The following is a 15477-nucleotide window of genomic DNA, read 5'->3' as shown; positions in this document are numbered from 1 at the left end:
CAGCCAAAAATGTAGGCAAGTCCCAGCTCCCAAACTGGTTATTTTGCTGCGAAAACAAAGATGTCTTTGTTTCAAAATCGAACAGCCAAGGCGACATTCAAGGTTAAAGCCTGGTACTTGTCACTATTTACACAAACACCAAGAAAAACAGAGTTAGTGGAGTGGAGGAGTATCCTAACGGTTAGTGCAGTGGACTTTGATCCTTCGTAACTGAGTTCAATTCCCACTGCAGCTCCTTGTGACTCTGGGCAAGTCACTTAAACCCTCCATTGCCCCTGGTACAAAATAAGTACCTGAATATATGTAAACCACTTTGAATGTAGTTGCAAAAAACGCAGAAAGGCGGTATGTATAGCAAGTCCCATTTCCCTTAGTGTAGAATATAAAGAGAGAGAAGCCCCGCCCTCCTTTCCCTGCTGAAGCCGTTAGGAGAGAATCGGTGGTATATTTGTTTGGGTGAAGAATAGTTTGCTTTTTCTCGCGGGACTGACAAGCTGCTTTCGGGCGTTTAGCAGCAGCTGAGTGTGTTTAAAGAAAGGTGGGCGAGGCGAACAACGGGACGGGATGAGTCACTGCTCTGGGGCTCGGCAGTCAGTTTCCCGCGAAGCCGGCGGCCACACACCATTCGACCAGTTTGAGCCGCCCCGGTACCTGTACTTTTGCCCCTGATCTCACAAATCCGGGGCGAAGAATACGAGTGCCTGCGCGGCTCAAACTTGCCAGGTGGCGCTTTACAGGTCTCGCGGGAATCTGAAAAAGCTTTGACGGTGTTGGCTGAGGTGGGCGCAGGGAGGGCGGGGGAAGCTGAAGGAGGCTTCGGGTACTAGATAGAAATAGGGCTGATTAGGTTGCTGGAGGTAGAGGTGGAAATATAGCGGATGACTGAGGAGGAGAACAGGGCCGACCAGACCATTAGGCAAGAGTCGCCTTTGCATCAATTTCGCGGTAGGCGGGAAAAAAACGGAATTGCAGAAAGAGTCAGCCTGTACTTTTATCCACAGTGAGAGTGGGAATTTCCAAACAGCTCCATTTACTGAGTAAATGACTTTTGCTAATTGCCCTCATTATGTATGTACAGAATATTTAAATATATGATGGTCAGTTACATATTTTCACAGAATTGCTTTGGGAGGGATGGTGGTGAAGTTATTAGGCTTGTTGAGTTTATCAAAATCTCGTGTGTGGGGTGAGTTCCTGAGAGTCTTTATTATTAGGATTTATTTACAGCCTGTTTGAAGGAATTCACTCAAGGCACTTACAGCAGAAAGTTAATTGAGGGGTATAAAGCTGAAAATAAGCTTAGAGCTTTTAATATTCTATCTGCTCGGGTAGGGGTGAAAAGGGATGGTTGAGACAGGTTTGTTGAGGGTGAGAGCGGGTAGGTCAACGGGATGAGTGGTAACAAAGGCTGAGGAACTGACAAACTAAAACTACTAACTTGTAGGCTGGCTAAAATCTGGATTGGGAGCTGCCCCTACTTTGATATCGCTCCCTTTCCATATCACTACACCCACTGTAGCCTTACTTTCTCTCATACTCTGTCATAGAGCTGCCATAGTTACTGGAGGGAGTTTTGACAGCCTCATCCTGATGCATGGGAGGATCTGCAGCACTGATTTGAATGGGGAAAATAAGAGAGTAGTAATAGTAGACTGCCTAGGGGTCCTAAGCCGCAGTAGGCTCTACGCGCGCCCAACGTGCACCAAAACTGACACCACCCAACTTCTGCGTGCCTTTTGCGGTAATTTCATTTTTGGCGCTTGTTCGCAAAATAATTTTTATTTTTGGACTCGTGTAGCAGATGCGCATGGGTCCTTACTGCGGTTATTCCTTACCACAAGGTCTATGGCAGGTGGTAAGGTCAGACACCCAAAATGGATGCACACATACCAAAAATGCTTTTTTTTTTTTTTTTGCCAAAAATGGCCGTGCGGCAACTTTGATTTTGCCACATAGCCATTTTTGGCAAAAAAAGAAAGCATTTTTGGTACGTGCGCCCAAAACCCGTGCCTATACGATCGCAAGCCATGTTTTACCGCGGCTTAGTAAAAGGACCCCTAGGTAACTTGCCCTTTCTGTCATACACACACAGCCTGCCCCTTCCTCCTTTCCCTATCCCCTCTCAGCTGATTGGCCTTGCCCCAATGCCATACTATGTCCCTAACCAACTAGCATTGCCCTCACCCTCTAGCCAGCCTACCCCAACAAACATTCTAATTTCTACTGCTTATAATTTTGTAACGCTAGTTAGCCAGTTCTCCAGCCTTACTTGCCATTCAGTCAGCCTGTTTCAACTCCCTTAGCCAACCTATTTGCCTGCCCACTTCCATCCTCCACATCCTATGCCTGCCAGCTTGCTTCCATCTCCCAGCCCTCAACAAGCCTGCCTGGTTTAACTCTCCTCCAGCCTGCTTTCAGCCTTTTCCTTCCTCTCCCCCCCCCCCCCCCCCCCCCCCAGCTAGTGTCTGCAAACCTTGATGCTGTTCAGTCTCTCAGGCACTCTCTAACGCTGCTGATGCTGGTACCACATGGCTCTGTACAAATAGTGAGCCACACAGGTGCTTGTATGTTGTTGCTGGTCTCACAAGATCAGTGTGAGAATATATGTTGCATCACTTGCAAGGCTCCAGCTTGTACAGTCATGCAGTGCCAGAGTCAACTGCTTCAGAGACTGTGGGAGACTGAAGACTGGACTGTGACTGGAGAGAGATTAATAAAATGGACAGCTCATGTTGTGCTCCATACTGATTTGATTATTTGTTCCTTTAGGTAGCTGTGATGTGTGCAGCAGTGCTGCAGGATCCATCCCTGGTGGCGGCAGTGGCTGCAGCTGCTCCAGCCAATTCATTGGAAGCGCAGGATGCAGAACGTTTGTATCAGCCAGTGACGCCGCATTGGTTTTATTGCAAGGATTCCTGGGCTCCATTCAGTAAAGAGGATTCACATAGACTGGAGGCTGCACTCATTTCAGGTAAATGAAGCAGCTGTGTGCCATCTGTCCTCTCTCTGAGAATCTTTAATAGGGGGGAGAAAACCACCCAGGCAGGGGTCAGAAAAATGACCACAATGTGAGTATGGTCTGACAGCAGATGAAATTGTCCTCCTACCATCTGGAAGAAAGCATGGGGGTAAGTGTAGTGGGGATGGAGTTATAGAGAATCGGGGTTGGGTGTAGATGTCCTAGCCTGTCCTAGCTGCTACAACTGTTGTGGAGTAATTTTTACAAGGGATTTGGGCACAATAAAAAATGTTACATGCTCATATGGTCTTTTATTAAAATTGTGTGGGGTTATATGCATGTTTAGATGCACAGAAACATTTGGCTTAGCCTAATGTTGCCTGGTTTATATGATATATATGTAGGCATTCCTAGGGGCCGGATCAGCATTTATAAACAAAGGTGCTTATGTTAACTTGCTTATGCAGTCTCTATTTTACAAGACATCAGAACCAGGGTGCTAAGTTTCCTTTGCTTTTTAACCACCCTCTCTGGGTGCTTGGTCCTCTGTGCCCAGATCCAACTTTTACTGTGGCAGAATCCTTGGTGGCCTCAGGAGATCTGAAGAGTGGAGGAGGTCTCTCTTGGTATTCAGGGGAAGCACTGCTCATGTCCCTAAAATAATCCCTGACTATTCCCTGTATGATGTTTTCCTCTGGGCCCCAGATTGTGAAGGATTTTTGTTAGAGGTGTTGCTGAAGAAAAAAAACGAAGCAACAGGAGAGAGGGAATCAAAAGTGCAGTGAATGAAGCACAGTAGACCCCAAAAATTGGTGTAGAATTGAGAGATGACCTAATTCTTCCAGTTGTTCTATAAAGAGCAGTGTATACTATTCGAAGCAGAAAGTAACTCAAATGCCTTAAAAAAAGATTTTTAGTGAGATTACAGTTCTAACATCATGTATAATGTAATTTACTGGAAACAAGAGACTTTACCAGCTAGGAAATTGTTCAACTCGGGTAGAAGTAACCTAGTCCAGTATTTATACAACTGTAAAAATAGCATGTAGGTAGCTTATCCAGTTAGATAACGTCAGACTGGACGAATGGCTCGACAATTCAAATAATAGTATTAACAGTAGTTAGTCATATAGAACAATTAGATGCACAATGTAATTTCTTTCAGTTTATTTTTGTCACATTTTAGTGCTTGTTGTCAAAGTAAGTAGACTTACAAAGTTACATAGAGGCGTATTTTCAAAGCAGTTAGACTTAAATTTGCATAGTAACCTATGGAACTTTGTAAGTCTATATAGGGCTAATTTTCAGAGCACTTAGATTTACAAATTTCCATAGGTTAAATGCTTTGAAAATGAGCCTCTTTACCTTTTTAGTTCAATAATGCATGATTTGTTTATATCATGGTTTTTTAAATTGGTTATGGTTTGTTTTGTTTTATATTGTATTCATTCATAAAGGTTTTAGCCCATGTCTGTGTATTAGACTTGTATGATTTTTTTTATTGAAATGAATATAATTTCTTTATATGTAAATATTTATATGTTTCCATTATAGACCCCTGACACAGGCCAAAACACAGCCCATGTCAGGTCCTCTAATAAAAACCATCCCAACACCAATTCTTAGGGTCCATTATGCTTTTTTTTTTTGTTTTTTTTGCTGTGCTGAAGAAGGGAAACTATTAACCATAGCAGTAAATTGAGAGAGAATATTTTTAAAATATTATATTCAGTCAGAAGTGAGAGAGGCTGACTGAAGTCTGGATTAGGGAAGGGAAGAAACTGCTCTGTCCCTACTTTGGTACAGCAATTTCAAGGGGAACAGCAAAAAGTGGCTGCATTCAAAGCTGCATTTTGAGAACATTATGTTCAGTCTTTGCTCATTGCCTGAAAATGTTACTCTGGAGGCACCCCAGCCAGTCAGGTTTTCAGACTATCCACAATGAATATTCATGAGAAAGATTTGTATGTACTACCTCCACTGCATACAAATGACTCTCATGAATATTCATTGTGGGTATCCTGAAAATGTGATTGGCTGGGTTGCCTCCAGGACCAGAATTGGGAACCATTGCCATATGCATCAAAGTTTGTCAACTGTTGCTCTTGAAACTAATACTTCTTATTTCTGCTGTAAATCTTCATCCTTACTTATGACCACTCGGATCCCTCATATTTAAACCTAGTAATATCCTTGCAGATGCTATGAGTTGACTGTGCAGCAGTAAGTCTGAGTGAAAAAAGAAACATTAACCCTTAATGGGATTAATGAAGTGGGTGATCATTCACTTACCTGATCTCTGGCATACAGGAAATCAGTTTTTTTTCCTCCTCTTTGGATCTCGTGCAGTCTCTTTTGAATAAAAGCTATTTTCCTTTTCAAAGCATAAAAAATAATCACTGTGTCTTGGAACCTTAGGTGGATTGATATTTGTCATAGCAGTTTGTTGATTAGTGTAATGTATTCACATTACAAATAAAATGGTGATCAAAAAAAGACAGGAGAAAAGAAGATTGTGCATACTGTGGGAAGTAATTAAGGGTTTACTCTTTATGTAAGGTTGGAATATTGTAAAATTGATGATGTCATGTTATATATTTAGAGGCCTGTTTATTAAAGCTTAGTGCTAATGGACATTCGCATGTGCTAAGTGCCACGTGGCCTATAAAATAGGGCATGCAACATTTAGCACATGCTAATGTCTGTTAGTTCACTAAGCGTTAGTGAAAGGGCTCCTTAGTTTGTGATGAAATGCAGGTAAGTGATGAGCGCTCAGACTTCACTTCTTGTAGCTGCTACAGCACTTTTCTCTCTCTTTTTTTTTTTTTGTTTTAATGGTAGTATTTGAGGTTGTGGCCCCTGGTTTGTGGAGCTCTCTCCTTATAGAACTGAGGCTTGAACAGGATTATCTAAGGTTCCCTAAGCTGTTAAAACTCTGGTTATTTCCTAAGAATGTAATTTAATTTTTTTCAGGATTACTGGATTTTCTTAAAAATCTGAGTACTGTTGATACTTTATATTGTAAACCTTCTAGAGCTATTGTATTTGAGGGTTATAAAAATTATGTATTACTGTTATTCTTTCACAGAAGATGATCCTATTATTGCTACTGATGGGGGACGCTATGATGTGCTGCTCCGACAGAGAATGCGTTATGCTGTATACTGGGATGAACAAGTTTCAGAAGTGAGACGCTGCACCTGGTTCTACAAGGGGGAGAAGGATAATAAATACATTCCATACAGTGAGGATTTTAGTGAGGTGTTAGAGGTAAAGCAATACTCTCTCCAAATAACTCAGTTTTGTGTAAAAGTGTAGAGGTGCTCTAGATCAGTGCTTATCAAACTTTCTGTGGCCACAACCCCATTATCACAGCCACAAAAAGTATGCAATCCCTGGAGGCCTGCATCTGCATCCATCAGGCTGCTGCTGCTTTCAGCTCTCCTACAGCATTGCAGCCAGTCCTGCTGTTATCCTCCCACCTTTCGTGGAGCCTGTGCAGGCCTAATTATATTGTGGGCTCATTGAGAGGTGCAGGTGTATGAGTGTTTTTTGGTGGTTGTGTTTGGGGTTTTTTAGTTGTTTGTTTGGCTTACGCAGGTCGTGACCCCAAATGCAGATTTTGTAACCCAATTTAGAGTCACAACACACACAGTTTGGGAAGCCCTGCTCTGGAGGCTAATTGAACATATCTGCTAAGCCGACAGCAGAGGACGCTATATCCCAGTCAGATGGTGACTTGCTACACTTAGATGCGAACATCTCTGAGCAATAACTTCACTATATAAATGTAAAGCAGACCCTGTTCTGTGTTCTATGACAAGAATAAACCTAAGTTGTGAGGGCATGGATTTGCTCGCAGTGGTATCTGTAAATACATTGTGGATTCTAATCTGAACCTCATCCTGAGTAGTGGAGGTGGGAACAAGTCTCCTAGCTTCACTGGTTTGTATTAAGCTCCCACCTTTTCAGTAGTAGGTCAAGCTCTATCGTATTGAGATTTTCTTCCATTTTGCATCTCTGGGGAAAAAATGCTTGTACCTGAGGCAGTGGAGGAGGAAGTGACTTGCCCAAGGTCACAAGGAGTGCTCAGATATAAAACAATGTTATCTAGCAAACACTTTTTTTCCAATAGAGGTCCAAGGCAAAGATATATCAAATATAGTAAGGAGGCAGTTCTGTAACTGGGCACCTGGTAGAAGCCTATTCTATAAAAAATGCAGGGGCCTACTTTCCTCTATAGGATACTAGTATAACAGCAAAACCACATGCCTATAAGTTAAACGAGCACTTACGCCAGCCATGCATTTGGCATAAGTGTGTGTGTGCCTAAATGATGAAAATACTTGCAGAACATGTGGTCCATCTCGCATGTATTTTAGAACAGGATACAGGCCGTCTGTGCTGAAAACGTCCCAGCATGAAAAGCCATTTTACAAATTGAAACATCCACATTATTAACAGGGCAAAACAAGGGACATGGATGTCTGTGTGGCAACAGAGGAACATCTGCCTTATCAAATGGCCACACAGACGTCCGTGTGGAGGATTAGTCTAATGGTTAAAGCAGCCAGCAGAGAGCCAGAACTTGCCAGTTCCAAGTCGCACTGCAGCTTTTTGTAAATGTTGTTTCTTTTTTTTTAATTGTGAGTACTCCAGGGACAGAAAAATACCTACTGTGACTTCCTTTGCACCCTCCAGAACTTCTCAATCAGAGCACCTTTCTATATCCTGGATGTTGCAAGTACCAAGTCTAAATATGGACATCCATCTTTTTAGACATGGACATCTCTTCCTTTCTGTAATTAGTGTAGAACATCAATATTTTGAGCCTTCCCTAGTCCTACCCAAAACACGCCCCCTTGGCATATGGACATATTTCAGTGTTGGATGTCCATATCCTGTGTTTGCCTTTGTAAAATTGGGATTTGGACGTCCATGCTTGCAGTATGGACATCTAAATTTCAGTTTTCAGACATCCAAAACAAGAATAGAGCTTCTAAAATAATCACTATAGTATCTATAGGTTACGCATATAAGTACAAGTCCCACACATGCTTCACACAGACCACCTGTTTTTACACTTATCTTTTACAGAATAGCACTAAGGCAACATTTGACATATAGGTTCATACATACATGTATATATAATGACATATGTGCGTACTTTATAGAATTGTCTGCAAATAAATACATAATCATATAGAAAGATAGTAATACATCTTTTAGTAGTTTTAAAGATTAAAAAAAACTGGCAGCAGGCTGTGGTGCAGTTGGGAGCAGGGAATTTAAATGACACAGCTCTGTTTAGTTCAGTGATGATAAATACTTTTTAAAGCTACTCTTCAATCTTCATGGTAGTTATAGCTGTGTAAAATGTCCTCAAAATGATTGGCTGAAGAGAAGTGATAACTTGCAGTTGACCATATGATTTTCATTTACATCATTTGGGGAAAGGGGGAAGTTGAGGTTTTTTTTGTGGTATAAAAATGTAACATCAATTTTTGGCGATTCCTTTTGAGAAGTTACCATTTTGTGTCTTTTCCTGTGTTGGGGAGCATTTTGATACTTTGTGGTTGTATACTGTTATTATTGATAATGGCTGCTTAATAAAGAAAACTATTTAAAAAAAAAGTTCTCAAACAAAGGCTATAAAAAACAGTAAAGTAGGTATGAATTTATTAGGTTTCCCACTGACAGCTGCACCATATATACTTTGCCTTACCTAGATGTTGCACAGTATTGGTTTTTTTTTTTGTCCTGCTCAGACTGAGCTGTTCTGCCTTCCTGAGGTCCCAGCTTGAAGTACTCTTTGGCTGATGTGCTCTGTCGGTCTGTTGCTAGGTGTAGCGGGGAAAGATTCTCAAACTATTATTATTTATAACATTTGTATAGCGCTACCAGGCGCACGCAGCGCTGAACACCTGACACAGAGAGACAGTCCCTGCTCGATAGAGCTTACAATCTAAAAAACACAGACAGACAAGACAACCAAGGGCGAGGAAAGCACTGGGTGAGAAGGAACAAGGATAGGGGAATTGAGTAGTGGTTAGGAGCCAAAAGCAGTGGTGAAACTGTGACTCATAACCCACTAGCCCCAGTGAGACTCAGGAGAGATGCAAGTGGGTCTTGTGAAAAAGCCCCAGTTTTTGTGCTCACTTAGCCTGGAATATGAGATGGCATACCTTTTATATTTTAAACATTTTTTTATTCAGGATCATAGACTTAATTAAAATCAGCTTTACAGAGTATACAGCCTCATAATTAAGAGTCAACAATTCTCAAATTGAAAACAAATAAGGAGAGAAAAATCATATCTGTGATCCCAATTTTGACATATGTAGTCTCTATACTCTGTCTATCCCTCCCCCCCTCCCCAAACGATAGACAGATGTGTAGGATGGTGTCACGAAACACCTAGCCACCTGCCTGGGGTTATCTCACGGCCACTTAGAGGGTCTATCCCTAGCACAGTTCAGGTCCGCCTACACCTGCCGCTCGTGCTCTATACTATCACCCTCCTCCCACTAACTGGGTCACAACCGCCTCTGGGTGAGTCTCCCACTCTCAAATTATCCCCAGTGATTTCTAAGTTACTGGGGCCACACTCCCAGTGGTCCCACAGTTCCCAGAAAGCACTCGCAGACTCAACACACAAACCTCCAGGATTCTTTCAATCCAGACAGGCAGAGGCAATAAACATTTATTGTGTTAAAAATTGAACAATGAACATTTTGGCCAGCAGCTCCACGGGAAGTCCGAGATGGCATACCTTTAATATAACAAACTGATGCTGTTGTCATCACTAACATGGCAAAAAATTATTATTGAATGCTATTTATTTTGTGTTGAGTGGTGTGTTTTTACATTCTTTTTTTAATTTACTTGCTCAGAAAGCAGAAGCCCTAGGTCATTATTTGTGCTTTAAATTTTGGGGAGGGTCACCTGCTTCATGAAATTCATTGCTATGATCGGCTTAGCCCTTTTCTGCTTCTGGATTCTCTATGGTTCAGCCTGTTGTTGCTTCTTGCAGGAGGCTTACATGCTGGCTGTGTCACAAGATGAATGGAAGAAGAAGCTGGAATCTCCCTCCAGGGATGTGATTATATTACACAACCCAAAGGTACAAACATGTACATGGATTCCTTTCTGAAAGGATACTATTGAAACAGGACATTTAGGAAATCCCAGTAGAGAGGTTTCAAAAATGATGAAAGTAAGCCAGGTTGCTTAATGAGAGAGCAGGATAAAGGATGCACATTATCCCCTTCAACTTCTAAACAGCTTGTAGATCAAAGGAAAAAAAACTATTTGAAGTGCCTGTATACAGATGCTAGAAGCCTGAAAAATAAGATGGGAGAGTTAGAATATATAGCACTAAATAATGAGGTAGATATAATAGGCATCTCAGAGACCTGGTAGAAAGAGGACAATCAATGGGACACTGTGTTAACAGGGTACAAATTGTATCACAACGATAGGATCAAATTGGAGGGGGGGTTGTGCTATATGTTAAAGAGAGAATCGAGTCAAATAAACATTCCCTATGAAACAGCAGCGTGGAATCATTATGGATAGAAATCGAATGTGTGAAGGGAAGGAGAATTCTTGTAGGGTTGTACTATCGTCCACCGGGACAGAACGGACAGATGAAGAAATGTTTACAGAGATTAGGAAAGCTGGCAAATTGGACAACGCTATAACAATGTGTGATTTCAATTACCCCAATATTGATTTGTTTACTGCCTGGGGAGGTCAGGAAATGTAGCTGCTCACAGGTTATATCATATAACTGCTCACAGGGTCTCAGTAAAGAGATCTTTCTCTCTCTACTCCATGGCTGAGACTGGGGAAAATCCAGTACCTTCAGGCTAGATTTGAAATCCAGGCCCAATCAAAGCCTAGGGCATCAATTTTGAAAGTTGCTGCCCAATAGTACTGCAGATTGCCTTTCCATAAGCTGAAACGAAGAGAGAAAGTCTTTTTCAGCATCAGCTTTATAACTCAAAATAAGCGCCATCTGTTGGCCAATTAGGAGAAAAACACTTCATGACATAATTAATACAGTTTTCTGGCTTAGAAACCCACTGTTTCGTCACAGGCGACTATAATAAAATGTGGAAAATGGTTAAAAAGAAAAGGATCGGCTGCTAATGTTAGGACACTAAATCAGTCGTGGACATTATTCAGAAATATTATCTTGGAAGCCCAGACCAGATGCATTCAACGTATTTGCAAAGGTGGAAAGAACAGAAAACAACAACCAGCATGGTTAAAAGGTGAAGTAAAAGAGGCGATTACAGCCAAAAGATTGTCATTCAAAGAATAGAAAAAGGACCCAAATGAAAAAAATAAGAAGCAACATAAGCACTGGCAAGTCAGATGCAAAACATTAATAAAGAAGGCTAAAAGAGAATATGAAGAGAAACTTGCCGCAGAGGCTAAAACTCACAATAACAACTTTTTCAGGTACATCAGAAGCAGAAAGCCTGGGAGAGAATCCGTGGGACCCGTTAGATCACGAAGGAGCAAAAAGGGCAGTCAGGGAGGACAAGGCCATAGCGGAAAAACTGAATGAATTCTTTGCTTCTGTCTTTATAAAAGAAGATGTAAGAAATCTCCCTGTACCGGAAATGGTTTTCTTTTTTTTTCTCATAAAATTCCCACGTTTTATAATGCTGTATCAAATGTCCCCTACGGATAGCTGTAAGCTTTGACAGTAAACAAATGGAAATGGTTTTCAAGGGTGATGATGCGGAGGAACCGAAAGAAATTTCAGTGAACCAGGAAGATGGCCTGAGCCAAATTGACAAATTGAAGAGTAGTAAATCTCCTGGACTGGATGGTATACATCCAAGGGTATCCAAAGAACTCAAGCATGAAATTGCTGATCTGCTATTAGTAATATGTAACCTGTCGTTAAAATTGTTCATAGTACCTGAAGATTGGAGGGTGGCCAATGTGTCGCCGATTTTTAAAAAGGGTTCTAGGAGTGGTTCTGGAAATTACAGACCATTAAGCCTGATGTCAGTGCTGGGCTAAATAGTGGAAACTATTATAAAGAACAAAATTACAGAATACATAGACAAATAATGTTTAATGGGACAGAGTCAGCATGGGTTCAGTTGAGAGAAGTCTTGCCTTACCAATTTGCTTCATTTTTTTTGAAGGCGTGAATATACATGTGGATAAAGGTGAGCCGGTTGATGCAGTGTATCTAGATTTTCAGAAAGCTTTTGATGAAGTTCCTCATGAAAGACTCCTGAGAAAATTAAAGGCTCATGGGATAGGAGGCAAGGCTTAGGAATTGGTTATTTTGCAAAAAACAGAGGATAGGGTTAAATGGTCATTTCTCTCAATGGAAGTGGGTGAACAGTGGAGTGCCGCAGTGATCAGTACTGGAACCGGTGCTACTTAACCTATTTATAAATGATATGGAATTCGGAACGACGAGAGAGGTGATTATGAATTTACAGCGCTGCGTAACCCTGGTAGCGCTTTAGAAATATTAAATAGTAGTAGTAGTAAATTTGCAGATGATATAAAACTATTCAAGGTTGTGGAGCTACTGCTAGTGATACGCAACTTATCCTTAAAATTGAGCATGGTACCGGAAGATTGGAGGGTGGCCGATGTAACACCGATTTTTAAAAAAAGCTCCAGGGGAGATCCGGGAAATTATAGACCGGTGAGTCTGACGTCGGTGCCGGGAAAATGGTAGAGGCTATTATTAAAAACAAAATTACAGAGCACATCCGAGGACAAGAATTACTGAGACGAAGTCAGCACGGCTTTTGTGTGGGGAAATCTTGCCTGACCAATTTACTTCAATTCTTTGAAGGAGTAAACAAACATGTGGACAAAGGGTAACTGGTTGATATTGTGTATCTGGATTTTCAAAAGGTGTTTGACAAGGTACCTCATGAAAGGCTACAGAGGAAATTGGAGGGTCATGCGATAGGAGGAAATGTCCTATTGTGGATTAAAAACTGGTTGAAGGATAGGAAACAGAAAGTGGGGTTAAATGGGCAGTATTCACAATGGAGAAGGGTAGTTAGTGGGGTTCCTCAGGGGTCTGTGCTAGGATCACTGCTTTTTAATATATTTATAAATGATTTAGAGATGGGAGTAACTAGCGAGGTAATTAAATTTGCTGATGACACAAAGTTATTCAAAGTCGTTAAATCGCAACAGGATTGTGAAAAATTACAAGAGGACCTTATGAGACTGGGAGACTGGGCGGCTAAATGGCAGATGACGTTTAATGTGAGCAAGTGCAAAGTGATGCATGTGGGAAAAAAGAACCCGAATTATAGCTACGTCATTCAAGGTTCCACGTTAGGAGTTACGGACCAAGAAAGGGATCTGGGTGTCGTTGTCGATAATACGCTGAAACCTTCTGCTCAGTGTGCTGCTGCGGCTAGGAAAGCGAATAGAATGTTGGGCATTATTAGGAAAGGTATGGAAAACAGGTGTGAGGATGTTATAATGCCGTTGTATCGCTCCATGGTGCAACCGCACCTTGAGTATTGTGTTCAATTCTGGTCGCCGTATCTCAAGAAAGATATAGTAGAATTGGAAAAGGTGCAGCGAAGGGCGACTAAAATGATAGCGGGGATGGGACAACTTCCCTATGAAGAAAGATTAAGGAGGTTAGGGCTATTCAGCTTGGAGAAGAGACGGCTGAGGGGAGACATGATAGAGGTATATAAAATAATGAGTGGAGTGGAACAGGTGGATGTGAAGCTTCTGTTCACGCTTTCCAAAAATACTAGGACTAGGGGGCATGCGATGAAACTACAGTGTAGTAAATTTAAAACAAATCGGAGAAAAGTTTTCTTCACCCAACGTATAATTAAACTCTGGAATTCATTGCCGGAGAAAGTGGTGAAGGCGGTTAGCTTGGCAGAGTTTAAAAAAGGGGTTGGACGGTTTCCTAAAGGACAAGTCCATAAACTGCTACTAAATGGACTTGGGAAAAATCCACAATTCCGGGAATAACATGTATAGAATGTTTGTACGTTGGGAAGCTTGCCAGGTGCCCTTGGCCTGGATTGGCCGCTGTCGTGGACAGGATGCTGGGCTCGATGGACCCTTGGTCTTTTCCCAGTATGGCATTACTTATGTACTTATGTAGGTTGTTAAAACATGTGCGGTTGTGAAATATTTCAGGAAGACCTTAGGAAATTGGAAGACACGGCATCCAAATGGCAGATGAAATTTAATGTGGACAAATGCAAGGTGATGCACGTTGGAAAGAATAATCCGAATCATAGTTACCTGATGCTAGGGTCCACCTTGGAGGTTATCACTCAAGAAAAAGTCGTTATAGGTAATATGCTGAAATCTTCTGCTCAGTGTATGGCGGCGGCCAAAAAAGCAAACGGCATGCTAGGAATTATTAGGAAAGGGAAGGTGAATAAGACCAAAAATACTATAATGTTTCTGTATCTCTCCATGGTGCGATCTCACCTTGAGTATTGCATTCAGTTCTTGTCGCTGTATCTCAAAAAAGATATATAGCGGAATTAGGAAAGGTTCAAAGAAGAGCGACCAAAATGATAAAAGGGATGGAACTCCTCTCGTGTGAGGAAAGGCTAAAGAGGTTAGAGCTCTTCAGCTTGGAAAAGAGACGGATGAAGGGAGATATGATTGAGGTTTATAAAATCCTGAGTGGTGTAGAACGAGTAGAAGTAAATCGATTTTTTACTCATTCCAAGAGTACAAAGACTAGGGGACGCTCAAGGAAGTTACATGGAAATATTTTTAAAACAAATAGGAGGAAATATTTTTTCACTGAACGAATGGTTAAATTCTGAAACTCTTTTCCGGAGGATGTGGTAACAGCACTTAGTGTATCTGGGTTTTAAAAAAGGTTTGGACAAGTTTCTGGAGGAAAAGTCCATAGTTTGCTATTGAGACAGACATGGGAAAGTAATTGCTTGCCCTGGGATTGGTAGCATGGAATGTTGCTGCTCAGGGCCGTGCCAACACAGTAAGCGCGGTAAGCGCCGCAAGCGCCGCAGGGGGGCGCCTGCCTTCAAGGGCGCCGCGCCGTCAAGTTGTATTTTAAAAAAACCTTACTCCTCCGCTCCATCCCTGATTCCCCGGCCTTTAAATTTACCTCGCTCCGCCTCCGACGTCTGCGCAGCGTCAGTGAAAGTGCTGCCTGTCTGACATCTCTCCACCAGCCTTCCCTTCGCTCGTTCGTTCCCTCTGTGTCCTGCCCTCAAGGAAATGACGTCAGAAGAAGGCGGGACACAGAGGGAACGAACGAGCGAAGGGAAGGCTGGTGGAGAGATGTCAGACAGGCAGCGCTTTCACTGATGCTGCGCAGACGTCGGAGGCGGAGAGAGGTAAATTTAAAGCACGGGGGCGCGTGCGCGCCAACTGATGGTCTGCAGGGGGGCGCCAGAGACCCTAGGCACGGCCCTGTTGCTGCTAACTGGGTTTCTGCCAGGTACTTGTGACCTGGCTTGGCTACGGTTTGGAAACAGGATACTGGGCTAGATGGACTA

General features: G+C 42.1%; 1 protein-coding gene across 4 annotated transcripts in view; it reads left to right on the top strand.

Moving 5' to 3' along the window:
• The first annotated feature begins 486 nt into the window (after positions 1-486).
• DDHD2 (DDHD domain containing 2) overlaps positions 487-15477 on the top strand; it is a 79525-nt gene continuing 64534 nt past the window's right edge. Inside the window, exons 1-4 of one of the 4 annotated variants that reach the window (XM_030201941.1) lie at positions 487-538; positions 2770-2971; positions 6048-6229; positions 9993-10082. In XM_030201941.1, coding sequence (XP_030057801.1) covers positions 2779-2971; positions 6048-6229; positions 9993-10082 — 465 coding nt within the window. In that variant the 5' untranslated portion in view covers positions 487-538; positions 2770-2778. Of the gene's footprint in view, positions 539-676; positions 780-829; positions 1038-2769; positions 2972-6047; positions 6230-9992; positions 10083-15477 lie in introns of those variants that run through there. The other 3 variants (XM_030201940.1, XM_030201939.1, XM_030201938.1) reach the window with 3 other exon arrangements.

This window comes from Microcaecilia unicolor, chromosome 4 (genome assembly GCF_901765095.1).
Source record: "Microcaecilia unicolor chromosome 4, aMicUni1.1, whole genome shotgun sequence".
In the NCBI taxonomy this organism is placed as follows: domain Eukaryota; kingdom Metazoa; phylum Chordata; class Amphibia; order Gymnophiona; family Siphonopidae; genus Microcaecilia; species Microcaecilia unicolor.
The sequence above is the reverse complement of the archived record's forward strand: the minus strand, read 5'-3'. Positions and strand labels throughout refer to the sequence as shown.